The sequence below is a fragment of the Tyto alba genome, unplaced genomic scaffold (assembly GCF_018691265.1).
Source record: "Tyto alba isolate M040663 unplaced genomic scaffold, T.alba_DEE_v4.0 Super-Scaffold_7, whole genome shotgun sequence".
Lineage (NCBI taxonomy): Eukaryota > Metazoa > Chordata > Aves > Strigiformes > Tytonidae > Tyto > Tyto alba.
The window spans coordinates 40,893,135-40,908,073 of NW_024881328.1; the positions used below are offsets into that span (position 1 = coordinate 40,893,135).

The 14,939-nt window shown below is 41.4% G+C and overlaps 1 protein-coding gene across 10 annotated transcripts in view; it reads left to right on the forward strand.

The window, feature by feature from the left end:
• The window catches only part of COL6A3 (collagen type VI alpha 3 chain), a 64,048-nt gene that overhangs the window by 12,861 nt on the left and 36,248 nt on the right, over positions 1 to 14,939 (forward strand). For 6 of the 10 annotated variants that reach the window (XM_033010735.2, XM_033010738.2, XM_033010740.2 and 3 more), the window contains 4 exons: positions 1,735 to 2,337; positions 6,459 to 7,061; positions 9,888 to 10,487; positions 11,770 to 12,336. In XM_033010735.2, the coding sequence (XP_032866626.2) occupies positions 1,735 to 2,337; positions 6,459 to 7,061; positions 9,888 to 10,487; positions 11,770 to 12,336 (2,373 nt within the window). The remainder of the gene's footprint in view (positions 1 to 1,734; positions 2,338 to 6,458; positions 7,062 to 9,887; positions 10,488 to 11,769; positions 12,337 to 14,939) is intronic. The other 4 variants (XM_033010742.2, XM_033010743.2, XM_033010745.2 and 1 more) reach the window with 4 other exon arrangements.

Here is a 14,939-nt window from a genome sequence, read left to right on the forward strand (position 1 = left end):
CCAGGGTATCTAAAGCTGCGCTGGCTACAAATGCCTTGAGAGTTCCCTTTCATTTATATGACGAAGTAGAATGTGTACATTCCACCTGAAAATGGCACAGTAAATACAATCTTGAGCACCCCTAAATTTCAACTCGATGGAAAAATAAATTCGGGAGCCCTTTGCAATTCTGAGCCATGTTGATGTTCTCCAAGCCAACACTGGCCACTGAGTTGGCCCAGGGAAGCCGTGGTGCCCTGGAGACCTCCTTCTTTATTGCTGGAATTGCAGCATTATTTGAATCTCTTGGTGGCATTGCCATGTATGAAAACATTTACTAGAAAAACAACTAAGCAGGCAAAAAAAACCCAAACCAAAACAAAACAATGAGATTGATACCGCTGGCTAACAGCAAAAACCACAGGTTTATTCCTGGCCTTGTTAAACTACATGCCAGTTTTGCTACTGGTTCCACCTTCAGCTTTCCAATGTTGAGAGCTGGGTGGGATTTCCCAATGTTGCTTGTCATTCGTTTGCAAATAATCTGCAATATGATTTCTTAACAAGATCGGAGAGTAATAGCATGGAAACATCTGAGCATGCTTTGGGGTCTTCCTCCCCACCTTTTTGCATGCATACAGCTCTTGGTGATGTTGATGGCAAAATTAGTTGAGCAAAAGGAGTAAGAGCAGACACCAGGTCATTTTGGGTCTGCTTTGGTAAGTCTCACAGCAAAAATGCTTCCCCCTCAACAACCATGTTCATACCATCTGAAAGGTTTTTTTGGTGTGTTTATATTCTCAGCAGATGTTTGCAAACATCTGGGTATGGTCTTAACGAATAGAGTTGGATAATTGTGTCATGACTGATTTCATCACCCTGTTTTAACCTGATTCTGCATTCCTTGATTGAATATCCACAGTCCATATGAAAAATACAGGCCTCTATCAATAATCAATGCATCTTTGTGCAAAATAATTAAAGCAAGACAATTATTGCGTGGCACGGGTTGACAATTGTGTGGGTCAGCTTGCTGGACAAATACCATTGTGCGTATGCTGGCAGCTGGTAAAAGAGTTACAGTGCAAGAATAATAACCAAAAACTTTTCAATTGTTTCTCACTAATGCATTTCAAATAGTAAATCTTCATGGTGGGAGAAGCCAGTATATTCAGCTGCTGTTTTTAACCAGCAAAAGAACAGAATTGCAACAGAGAGGCTGAAACATTCCATGCATCCAGTAAACGGTGGCTTTTTTCTTAAAAAAAAATAAAAAAATAAAAAAGGAAAAGACTGCAATGAGGAAAACCTATGAATATTACTGTCCTCACCCACTAACTTCGGGCTGAACTACTGCCAAAATCCACCTTTTCCTTTTGGCTCTATCTAAATATTTGTACAGTACGGGCCACTGATGGAATGTGGATCTACATTTCCAAAAATTATATTTCATCAAGTTTTCTCCTCACGTGCAAATAATGCTGACCCCCGTGTAACTGCAGCCACCGGTTCAGGTTGTGTCCACTCGAGCCATCCCTGGATGGGTAGTGGATGCATCTGGGATGGGGCTGGGAGCTCGTATTCAATCAGAATGCAGAACTAAGAGGCAAACGTTCACCTCCTCCATGAACATGTGTTTTGTTTTCTCATGTTCGTGTTTCTTACTGGTTTTCCAAGAAACATGTCAGAACACTGTACAGCCGCATGTAATCACTCATTTTAATGCTTTCACCTTTTGCATTTCTTTTTTTAAAGCTCAAGAGTCCGCTGACCTTATTTTCCTTATTGACGGATCAAACAACATCGGAAGTGTCAATTTTCAAGCCATACGTGATTTCCTTGTAAATTTGATTGAAAGCCTCAGAGTTGGAGCTCAGCAAATACACATTGGGGTGGTGCAGTATAGTGATCAACCCAGAACCGAGTTCGCTTTGAACAGCTACTCCACAAAAGCGGATGTTCTGGATGCCGTGAAGGCACTTAGCTTCCGCGGTGGCGAGGAAGCGAACACCGGTGCGGCACTGGAGTTTGTGGTGGAGAACCTCTTCACCCAGGCGGGAGGCAGCAGGATAGAGGAAGCAGTGCCTCAGATTTTAGTGCTGATAAGTGGTGGAGAGTCTAGTGATGATATCCGAGAGGGCTTGTTAGCGGTGAAGCAAGCTAGTATATTTTCGTTTAGCATTGGGGTCCTGAATGCTGACAGTGCAGAGCTGCAGCAGATTGCTACTGATGGAAGCTTCGCATTTACTGCCCTGGATATCCGTAACCTTGATGCTCTTCGAGAATTATTACTGCCCAACATTGTTGGAGTGGCCCAAAGACTCATTTTGTTAGAGGCCCCAACCATTGTGACTGAAGGTATGTATGCCTTTCTAGACTGTTGCATTTCGATGAATCAATGAATGAAAGAGCTTTTGCACGTTTTAAAAACATACTTATTTTTTTTTAACTTACATTTTTTATTTTTGCAATGCATCTCTCTGGTCTGGTTATGGAGAAACAATGGGGAAGACAAATAGTCCTGTGGCTAATGTGCAGAAACTCATTTGCCCAGTAGGTTATCTTTTGAAAACCGTGCGGTTTTGTGTCAATAACTGGAATAGCATGGGGTTGTAAAGGACACAAGCAGAATGTAAAAAACCTCACATAATGCCTAGTGGGGTATCTAAGCACCCTGGGGGGTAAATACTGCAGCACTGTTAGTTCTGAAAACATTTATGTCATGTAAGCTTACATTATATGTCAGTTGGAAGCATCGTGAGAATGAAATTTGACTGAGGAAGCTAAGGGGGATGTTAAATGGATCCCTATTTCACAGAGTTGAAGTTATCAGCTTGCTAAAACAGTAAAATTCCATACCTCATTGAAACTGTGCATTATCATTGGGGAAAGGGTGAAATGCCTGTGTTGTTGAACTTCAAAGCAAAAACAGCCCTTAGTTCTTCTGAAGTGAAATCCCTACTGTGCTAACATATATTTCCCTTCAATCCATAAACTGAAAAAGTTTATAGCTTTCCATGAGGCAGTGGGAAATTAAAATGTGTCAATATTCCACTTAGGTCACTTTGTCACTCTTAAGTCCCCAATGACATTATTTCTGGACTAGCATTAGCTAGGGTGCAGCAGAATAATGAATATCTCAATTTATGGAGAAAGTAGGTGAGTAAGAGTTTCTCACCCTTAGTTTTATGACTAAGTTACATTTACTGATAGAAAGGCTTTATGAAAGACACAATATGCCGTATTTCATATAGAATATGAAAGGGCCAGGCTGCAGTTGCTGCACTTAATTATCAGGACACTTAATGCAAACAACACTTTTGGGATCCGAGTGCCAGTTTGGAGTTCTGTACATACTGTTCAACTCATGATGTATGTTGACGTGTAAAACTGCATTCCAGATGTCTTTGCTGATCTATGTCTAAACATGATTGCTATCCCGTGGCTCAAATCAAAGGGAATAATTTGCCTAACAGACCATTTTATGACCTTGCCTTGATTATTCCAGGAAAGAACATAAAGAATTTTTGCTTGTAGCACCCCACAAGAACCATATTTACCTAAATAAGCTAAAACGTGGATGCCAGGACCCATGCAAGCCAATGGAAAACCTCTCTTTCTGCCCCTCTGATTTTTAACAATTTGAATGGCAATATTAAAAATGTTGCTACATTTGGTTTCATCCACATTTGCATATTTTTCTCTTAAAATGCCAGATCATTTGTAGAAGGTACTACAGTGGCATCAGCCTGTGAATTTACATGCAGATGGATATGCTAAATGGAGATGTGGGTATTTTTAAAGGAGCTTTTGGGAATTTCCTTTCCCTAGCATCCACAGAAATTAAGTTTGACTGGTCTGCTACATTAGCATCAGTGCCTTGGAAGTCTGCAGCATTAAAGCACTGGTTCAGGAGACACGCAGCACCCCGAAAGGGATGCCAAACCCATCATGATGCCAAGAGTTCCTGTGAAATACTGAAGTCACCTCGCTCTACTTTAGCTCTCCAGCTGTACGCTAGTCTTCCTGGGATGAATGGATGCCTCTCTTCTCCCTTCTCCTTTAGCTTCTGCTGGATGATTAAATTAGATGAAGTTCTTCACTGAAGATAGCTGACCTGGTAATGAGAGAACTATGCAGGCCCGAGTTCAATGCTGACATGCTCCAACATTCCCAGCTTTTAGAGTCAAAGATATAATGCTTTGATCCCAAATCCTTTGAAATTCCTGGGTGACTTGCCATCAGCTTTACTGGGCTCTGGATCAGATCCTATGAGATGTGTACAGCCTTGCTCAAATGCTTTTGCTTTAATTGTGTTCCTTGAAATTAGTACCGTGAGGTGTTTCTTCCTGTGAGTTTTGGTTTTTGGTTCTTGCATTCCTCTTCTCTAAGGAAACATACTGCAGGATTTGAGAGCTGCAAGAAGAATGGGTAGCGGAGGGAGCTATTCCTTCCCAGCCTCCCCCATCTTCACAAAGTCCCTTTGATGTTTTCCACAAACTTCTATATAAAGTCAAAAGTTTCCAGGGTCTCCATTTTTGGGTACCTAGCTACTGACAAGCTAAGGAAGTGCTTTGGACATCTCTCCTGGGTGATACAAAGCAGAGATTTCAGCCCTTGCTATCCATTTGGAAAGTTTCCTGTTTTCAGCCTTCTACTTCTCAGAGTAACTGATGAGTTAAAAAACCTGGCTGGGTGCATGAATGCTGGAAATTATGCCTCTCAGAAAGGGATCATTTAAACAAATCCTTGTTGCTTTTTTAGTAGCTCTGTTTTGACAGATTGGGCAGTTAACTGCAAGCCACCGGCAGCTCACCTGAGGCTGTGGCTCAGGATGGGTACCACCACATTTGCTTTGAGCAGGTTCTCATCACTTGGTGTCCGACAGCGCCATGACAGGCTCTTTTAGGCTTCAAATTTTGACAATCGGTCCTTAATCAAACAATTACCAGCAAGGCTCCGTGAGAGGCTTTTACAAAGGCTTGCACTTGCTGGTGGAGGCAGGTCTCTTGGGGTCCAAGGGCAGACAGGGCAGCCAAGCCACAGATGTCATCTCCAACTCTAAATCACTCCTTGTGGTAGCCCAATCTCATGGCACTCACCCATAATGAGAAACCTGACGGAGACTGGCCATTGGGAGCACTGCTTTCCATGGCCAGCTGGTGTCCAGCCAAGGAGGACTGTGGCCAAAGCTTTGTTCTTTGTTCAAATCCAAAGTAAATAGCCTCCATGCAGAGGAGCCCTGATGGGCTGAGGGGCTGCCCTTTTCCACCCAGGCAGGACAAGAGAGTGTTTGCTACCACTTCCCCTGAGGGGTGTGAGATCCTGATGATGCTGGGTCTCCCCTTCCCCCAAGGTGTGTGCTGGGTGTAGCAGTAAGTCCAGGAGGTGATGGACCTGCTACCATGAATATTGATACCATCTTAGGAGCTCTTAGGTGGTTAGGCAATTTAAGGACACCCCAAGCCCAGCGTAACACAATGGTCTGTAATGCTCCAGCATAACTTGGAAGCAACACAAGGTTTACTTTTTCACTTGAATGGCATGAAATCAGGGAGGGGATAATGTGAGTGGGGTTATCTGAAAGGTGATATTAAGATTATCTCCCATGATGATTGTGTAGAATTCTTTTATCATAATAGTCTTGGTCTTGTTGATATTCACTGTTTTTTCGTGTACATTTGCTATGTTAAATATGATGGTGCTTTGGTTTCAGTGCCACACAATTGTTTTTTTTTCCCTCCCTAACTATCTTTCTTCAAACTTAGCCAGGTAACTGAAAATTGAATTGTGTCCTTTCTGTGTCCTATGTCATTGTCAATAATAAAAATTCAAAGATTACAAACTAGGGGACCTGTTTTGTTAAAGACATGGCAACCAGACTATAATTCAGCTCTTCCATGACTGGGCTAGCTGTGCCAAGAAAAATCGTAACTTGTTTTTGTTAGATAAGGAATAAGATGTAGGATGTGAAGACCCGAAGTCCAAGTATGTTGAGTAAGTGGAGACTGTTCTTTTCTATGTCACTGCTCTTGGGAACCTAATCCTTCTGAGCCCAAACCACACTCTGGCATGATTCAGATGGGTCCACTGCAGATAGAGGGAATGTCACCTGCTTATTTTATCTATCTCATGTGCCAGCTGAGTACCAAGATGTCTCCTGACTCTTTGCCTTTCTTTCTTGTTTTGACATGTATATGCATTTTAATATTAAGTTTTATAAACAAAACAATTCTTGCAACTCTTCAACTATTCTGTGTTTCAGAAAGGGGAAACATTCAATCAGATTTCTTATTAGCTCTCTGCTAGAACCTAAAAAATAATTCTGTTTTGAAAGCAAGACCCATTTAAAGGTGTTGGGACTAACAGTACTTCAGGCAAACAAGAAGTCATAAGTGTTGCTGAACTGTTGACATAAAATTGATGCACAGAGTGTGGTGAAGGCTTCCGCTAACATTATGTTCATGTGTTACTTGCAGTTATTGAAGTGAACAAGAAGGATATAGTCTTCCTGATAGATGGCTCAACTGCTTTGGGGACTTCCCCCTTTAACTCAATTCGTGATTTCGTTGCCAAAATTGTCCAAAGGCTGGAGGTTGGACCTGACCTGATCCAAGTTGCAGTGGCACAGTACGCAGACACTGTGAAGCCAGAGTTTTATTTTAACACCCATCAGAGCAGAAAGGATGTGATGGCTAATGTGAAGAGAATGAAGCTCATGGGTGGTACAGCACTCAACACTGGCTCGGCACTGGACTTTGTGAGGAACAACTTCTTCACCAGTGCTGCTGGGTGCAGGATGGAGGAAGGGGTACTCCCCATGCTGGTGCTCATCACTGGCGGTAAGTCCAGGGATGCTGTTGACCAAGCAGCAGCAGAGATGAAAAGGAACCGGATAGTGATCCTTGCCATTGGGTCCAGAAATGCTGACCTGGCAGAACTTCAAGAAATTGCTCATGAGAGAGATTTTGTGTTCAATCCAAATGACTTCCGCGTTCAGTTCATGCAAGCCATTCTTCCTGAAGTGCTGTCACCTATCCGGACACTCTCTGGAGGACTGATTATCCAAGAACCACCATCAGGTAATTAATTACATTTTTATAATTAAGGAGATACAGTTTATATGTTTGTCAACTCTTATTCTATGACATGTAGAGATAAGGCGGGGGGAAAAGCATCAAGCACATGCTTCAGCATAGTTAAGTGTTGTCTCTTTGATTTACAAAATGTACATGGACAAATCAGTGAATTTGGTAGCATGGTGGTTGTTGCAGCTTTGTCATTCCTTCCTGGAGATTTTTATCTTATTCCATATTTGTCCCCAACATTTAAAGGCTTGGATGTGAAAGATGTGCTTTACTAGTTAGGTACTGAAATCGTTGAGTGGAGGCCTTTTCTCTCACTTAGGGTTTGTGTAACCTATGAACGGGACATGCTGTGAATGTTATAATCTCTTCCCCAGTTTGAAAATCATCCATAGTGGATATTTGGTCAAGAATACTTAAGTTTATGCTGAGTGTAAAGAAAATAAGCAAGTTCGTTCATGGAGATGTTCAGAGAAAGCTAGCCTGACACTATTGGACTGAAACTCACCCTTTAAGAACATATTTACAGTTAGCTCAAGCCCTAAGAGGCATATGGGATTATTGCAGTGTTGATTTTAATGTAATCTGTTTAGAAGATGATTCAAAGTCCCATGAAGCCAGTGGATTCATTTTACTTGGTCTCACCATTGACATCAGTAGACTTTGGAAGCAAATGAGTAGCTAGTCATGTCTTTTGAGGCACTACCCCTGCACTTCAAGAGGTGTTCTAGCTGCATAGGGATTTTATACCAAATTTCTCAGGATTTCTTCCTGATAGAGATGTTTGAGGTTGAATTAATGTTGTGCTAGAACATACTTGAACCTTGCATTTCTGTCTCATGGCATATAAACGTTAGAAAAACAAGGCTTCTTCCAGCTCCCAGTAAGGCCAATAGTGACCTTCCCATTGGCTTAAGTGGGTGTCAAACCATGTCCACATTTTTTCTAGTTTTTCCAAGTAATTTCAAATTATAAACCACAGTGCAAAAGAAACTGAGTTTTTGGAAAGGGTCCTTAAAGAATTAAAGCCTGTAACTGATTTACACAAAGAGCAGGCATTTTAAAATCAGTCTGCCAATACTTGTCCTTAATTAAGATGAATATCACGGGACTTATCATTTAATAAGCTTTTTTTCAGAATGTGTTTCCTGCTAATACAGTTTTGCATGGCTATACACCAAACCTGACATTTTTATTTTTCAATGTAAATTAAAAATGTTCCTATACTTCCTTGTTCTTTAAAGCTTATTCATGCAGCTTCTCCTTTTTTCCAGTACTTTTGCTCTACTGTACTCACAGCTATTCACAATAAGCAAGTAATCATATCCTACTCCATAAAATTATTATTATAAGTAATGATAACTGATTTTGACGCTGGGTAGTCTGTTACATTTTAACTAGATATTGTCTCACCCTGGGCCTTGAATGGCACTTTTCTGGGAAAAAATTAAAAATACAGAAATCCAAAACAAACTGTAAAATCTGAGAGCAGCACCTGTGCTCCAAAGAGCCATTTTTTCCCTTTTGGTTTTAATATCTCAGTATTTATGTATTTTATATATAGAACAAGCTTACAGGGAAAAGGCAAGCTAGAGAGATGGAGGAATATAGCCATATGCCCATAGGTAAATGCTTTAAACAGAAGGATAATGAACAAAATTAGCAATGGGCATAAATATATTCTCAAATAACTTAATTTGGAAGAAGGTATCCAGGGGGGATGCATTGGATGAGCTCACTCATCAGTGCTCAGAGATCTTTTTTAAAGTTTCAGCATTTTGGTCTGTCACCTGGACACGACATGTTTAGAGCAAAAAGCACATGGAGATGATCCTGTGGTGTCTTTGGGGTGATGTTGCAGATCTGTGTATTGGGGTTCAGATGCCAGAAGACAGCCCAGGAAGGATTTAACCTTAAAAAAGGAGATGAGAACTGGCTGGTTACTGCCAAAAGTGGGAAACTTCTCCCCCTTCACCAGACCACAAAGCGGTCTATAACTGCAGACACCAAAATGCAGTTTTCTTCATCAAATGCAGACATCCAAAAGGCATGTGTCTCAGGCAGCTGTTTCAGCCTCATCTGAACCAGGTTTTTTTAAGTCTATTAGTAAAAGCTATTTTTAATATCCACTCAAAATACCAACCAAATTGGTAACTTGGCAGAAGTGTTTTCCCATGCAAGTGGAGCCTAACTGTATGCCGCTGCAGGCCAGCCGCTGCTGGCTGCACAGCACAACCATTGAAGTCACTGCAGGGCAGGACATGGTTCTTTATGTCTAGGGATGCATGGGAAAATCCCTGTGGAATGGGGGATTGCTTAATAAGGGGGTGATAGCACTGGGTGTCAAAGCACACTTTAGCTGCCAGAAAGCAGAAACGGTCCCTAAAGCTTCCTTGGAAAGCACCAAGTAAATGTGGGGTGACTTACAGATAAGTAAAGTGCTTGTAGGTTTAGTTCAGTGTTGTTCCACCAAAATCAATGAAGCTGCCTTTTGCCAGCTAAGGATCTGGCCCAGACCATGCAACTCTGGCATTAGCAGCCATTGAAAATATCTGTCATGGCAGAGGCTGAGCCCCATTGATAAACCTGATGTTTAAAAGACTTTTCAATACAAGTTAGAAATGCCCCCCTGTCCAATTTAGTAATTTCCAGCAAGGTCCTTGTTACTTATGTGCTGATCACACTCTCTTCTCTTTTTCTCCCCACTTCCTCCTAACAAGGTTTACATGTGTGTACAGCATATACTGTATGCACACATGAAAAAAATAATTTCTATTTTTGTTTTCTGTGTTGTCTCATGTTATTTTCTCTGCTCTACTGCAGTTCAAGTAACCAAAAGGGATATCATCTTTCTTTTGGATGGATCACTCAACGTTGGAAATGCCAACTTCCCCTTTGTGCGGGACTTTGTTGCCACTCTAGTTAACTACTTTGATGTCGGCAGTGATAAAATCCGAGTTGGCTTAGTGCAATTTAGCGACACTCCTAAAACCGAGTTCTTTCTACACTCGTACCAAACCAAATCAGACATAATTCAACGTATGGGACAGCTGAGGCCCAAGGGGGGATCAGTGCTGAACACTGGCTCTGCACTGAACTTTGTGCTTTCAAATCACTTCACGGAAGCTGTTGGGAGCAGAATAAATGAACAAGTGCCACAGGTCTTAGTCCTGGTGACGGCAGGGAGGTCTGCCGATCCCTTCTTGCAAGCTTCCAATGAATTAGCTCGGGCCGGAGTGCTGACTTTCGCTGTTGGAGTTAGGAATGCGGATAAGGCAGAACTTGAACAGATTGCCTTTAATCCAAGAATGGTATATTTTATGGATGATTTCAGTGCTCTGGCAGCTTTACCCCAGGAGTTAAATAAGCCTATAACAACATATGTTAGTGGAGGTGTGGAAGAGGTTCCACTCGCCCCAACAGGTAATAATACCTACCTTCCTTCATGTTGACTGCATTAAGTTAATCTTGTTTCTCTTGGCTGTTTGTTCCCAATGTACACCTTCACGGTCCGAGGCCCTGAGTCATCAAAGCGGTTAGAGCTGTGGTTAACCATCAATATCTGCCTTGACACTGGAAGATCTTAATTTTATTCAAGTCATTGCTAGCACACTTTAAAGACAGCACAATTTAAAATCTTTTGGCAGGTCAGGACTGAAGGAGGATCCAAGTGAGTTTATGCTCACCAGTCACTCAGGTGTTCCCTTTCTGTTGCCATGACGAAGTCACAACCTATAAATGCACCGTCTGCACTAGCTCAGGTGATGAGAGCACATGCCTTTGGCCACAAGGAGTGGTGTGGAAAGGTTAAAGTTATGTCAAAGAGCACAGGGGAGCTGAGGTCTAGCCAGCTATATATGGCCAAATCCTTTCCTACAGCCACTTTGTCCAAGTGCTGTTACCAAGCTGTCACAGAGGCAGAGGCTGAATTTGACTCCAGATATTCAAAGTTATCCTCCAACATTAAACCCAAAAGCTGTTGGCAAGTTTAACCCTTTCTAAACAGGTATTTGCTCACTAATTTCCTTATTGTGGCTATGTTCATATGGAGAAATAAGAACAACCAGGATTGTTTACTATGGAAAAGACTGTTAAGATTAATATGAAAGATGCTAAGACACAGAGATATGAGATGCTTGGTTTTGACTTCAGTATTCAATTAGATTTAAATGCCATCAAATGGAAACAGGTAAAAGGCTTTTTTTTCTAGGCACAACTCGCCTAAGGATTTAGATACTCCTTGTGATGCAATGGGGAGAAGTACTTTAAGAGAATACAGAAAATGCTTTGTGTGTGTATATGTATGTATGAACTAATGCCTATTTGTTGTCTACCAAGCCTTTAAATAGAAAAAACCCTAACCCTTCACTGCTGTTGTACTTCATACCTGTATTATTGGCGTATTGTTAGACCATAAACATCACCAGCCTAATCTGAAACAGCCAATTTATGATACGACTATCTGGTGCCTGAATTTAATGTCTCTTAGGATAGAAGTATCCTTGCTTCCCCTTCTTCCTTAGATAAATAAGTCAAAGGTACTGTTTAGTCCTGTAGTCTTTGAATACTTTGGTAAATGAAAATCACTTGCTTTGCATATTGAAACCCAACTAATTTGCAGAGAAGTTTCTAGGATGATGTTTAAGAAGAAAAATGCTTTCATATCTCTTTTTTTCCCCTCTTTTCATTTGTGAATTTATTCTAGAAAGCAAGAAAGATATTTTATTCCTGATTGATGGTTCAGCCAACCTCTTGGGTAGTTTTCCTGCCGTCCGGGACTTTGTACACAAAGTCATTTCTGATCTGAATGTGGGTCCCGATGCCACACGAGTAGCTGTAGCCCAATTCAGTGACACCATCCAAGTTGAATTTGACTTTGCTGAACTCCCATCTAAGCAAGACATGCTTCTCAAAGTGAAAAGGATGAAGATAAAAACTGGGAAGCAATTGAACATTGGAGCTGCGCTAGATGAAGCTATAAGGAGGCTGTTTGTGACAGAAGCTGGAAGCAGAATTGAAGAAGGGGTTCCTCAGTTTTTGATCCTTCTTGCTGCTGGGAGATCAACTGATGATGTGGAACAACCATCAGATGCTCTGAAGCAAGCTGGTGTTGTGACCTTTGCTATCAAAGCCAAAAATGCCGACCCCGTAGAGCTGGAAAGGATCGTTTATGCCCCCCAATTCATTCTGAATGTCGACTCCCTCCCTCGGATTTCAGAGCTTCAGCCAAACATAGTCAACCTGTTGAAAACTATCCAGCTTCAGCCAACAGGTACAGGGACCCCTGGGGTTTCGAAGAGGCTGAAAGACACCACTTACATGCCCCCCTCAATTTGGTAACTGGGGCTATTTGGTCTGGTGATGTTTAAAATGATTATGTAGAAACTGCTATTGTACTTGGATTTGCCTCTGATCAGACTCTGATCCAGCAAAGCATTAAGTTCCAAACTGAATTTTAAAGATAGGAAAGAAAAAAGCCTTTTATTTGGCTGCAGTAGGTGCTGTTACCAGTGTGCAAAACATGGTACAAACCTGAAATACAGGGAGTTGTTGCCCCAGAGGTCTTGCATAAATTGATGTGCAATGCTGGACCAGGGCTAGAAGCAGCAAATAGAGGCTTGTCTTGATTTCTCTTCCCATCCGCCCTTTTCTGGAAGAGTGGTAGGGAGTCAGGAGCACTGTATCACGCTGGATTCATTCTTGCTCTGTTATTTCTTATGGGATATGACAGCAGTTTCTACGTTTTGTACCTATGCACCAATAATTAGATGCTCTTGACTTAGTTACTCTTAAAAGCTCAGTAGATGAGTATGGATTAATTGAAGAATAATAAAAAAGAAATAATTAAAAGAATCGCATGGCTACAATTATAAATTCACACTGCGGTACTGGAAATTATGCATGTCCAGCTGTGTGATTTCCTGAGGGAGCCCTAATTTGAGAATTAACCTGTCTCCCAACAGCAGATGGGGACAAGGAAAAGTGTAATAACATCTACGTCATCTCTCTGTAAAAGTCCTGGGCAGATGGACTTAGAATCATAGAAACATAAAAAAGAAATAGGGCTGAAAGGGATCTCAGGGTGCCATCTGTTACCTACCCTTGACCCCAATGGGATGTTCTTGTCCAAAACCAGCTGACATTGGTCTAATCTATTCTGAAAACCCTCCAGTGGAGCAGATTTACCAGCCTCCATAATCAATCTGTTCAGTTGTTTTTATCTGCAATAGCAGGTACTTTTCCTTAATGTCAAACCTCTGCCTTTCTAGTAATAGTTTAAGACTTTTACATCTCCTTCAACTGAAGAAGGATACAGATGTCAGCTCATTTCCATGTTTTGTGTGACAGCCTTTCATTTACTTCAAGCTTGCCATGTATGTCTTGTCCTGGTCCTTGTGTCACCAGCTGTGTACCCAGCACATTCAACCTTTCCTTGTAGGTTTTCTACCTTTTCACTCTTGTCTCTCCAACGTCAGCCTGCTCCAAATGACCAGTGTGTAACAACAGTGTCTCCTGGTCATCTCTTACCCCATCCTTTCCATGAAGAGTCATTGCCCTTCCTGTACTTGTGCAGCTTCTGCCTCAACACAGAATGTTAGTTCAACTAGTGCTCTTGAATTGTACCCTCCCTTTTCAAACCATTTCTTTCTTGTTAAGATAGTTTTGAACCCCTTTGACCACCAAGTGCTGTGAATAATTGTGCTAATTGCTCAGAAATTGCTGCATCCAACCACTTTTCCTACTATTCTTGGCTAAAAGAGAGCTACCTCGTAAGAGTGTCCATATTTTTTTCTTCTTTATCTGCTACCCCGAGGCTTTTGATAGGACTCTCTTCTCCTGCTCCTGAACTTTAGAGGAAGTGTATGAAACTGGGCTACATCAGGCATTGTCTCCTCCCCTTTCCTACCTGTATTGCTCAACACAATCTATATTAATATTCCAGTCCTATGCATTAACCTACCAAGTTTCTAACATTCTTCTTAAATAGTAAACTTGATCTGAAGTCTGCATTTAGACTTCCACTGCTCTTTTTAACCCTTTATGCCACTAGCATTCATAAGCAGATATTTAAGATTTTCTTCAGAGGGAGAGAACATGTTCCTGCTTGTCCCACTTGACTCTGCTATAAGCAAGCCAACGGCACTTTTGGGATGCCGTCTATCAGTTGCTGTGCTTGAGAGGCAGTGATGTTTTCTGCTTGACTGAGCCAAAGCTTTGCAATTCTGTTAGTCATTAGCAGAATGCTTCAATAGTTCTCTGATCTTTGACATTTCATGGTCTTGGTTTTTTTTTTTTTTTTTTTTTTTGTTTTTTTTTTTTTTTTGTTTTTGTTTTTTTTTTTGTTTTTTTTGTTTGTTTGTTTTTTTTTTTTTTAAAAAAAAGAAGAATGTTAGGTCACAATCAGCATTTTTTTTTGTGCTAGAACCTAGTTAAAAAAAAAAAAAATCAGTGTCAAGTATTTCAGCATTTGCAGTTGGATGTCCTTTCCAGCAAATTCTTATTTTTTCTAAACATTTGCAGGATTATTTATTTCTAAGTTCAACGATGCCTCAGAAAAGCTTTTCTCTCTCAATCTTCAGTGACTCCCTGTGAGCACCCTCTCTACAGTATGACATTTCATTCAGAAACTCAGTTTTCTCTGGGAGCAAAAGTTCTCTCCTGCCCCAGACTCCTGTTGCCTATTGCAAAGCCATGCGCCAGTATCCCAGCCCCCTTGGAGGCAGGCAGCTTCTCCAGGTCTCAGGTACAAGATGACACCCGAAGTCCCTTGGCACCCTATTTCCTATGGGTCTATGATTCTATGACTCGGTGGGCAAGGCATGGCATGTGTTGCCCTGTGGCTTCCACTGACTTCCACCCATCTGCCTCTTCATC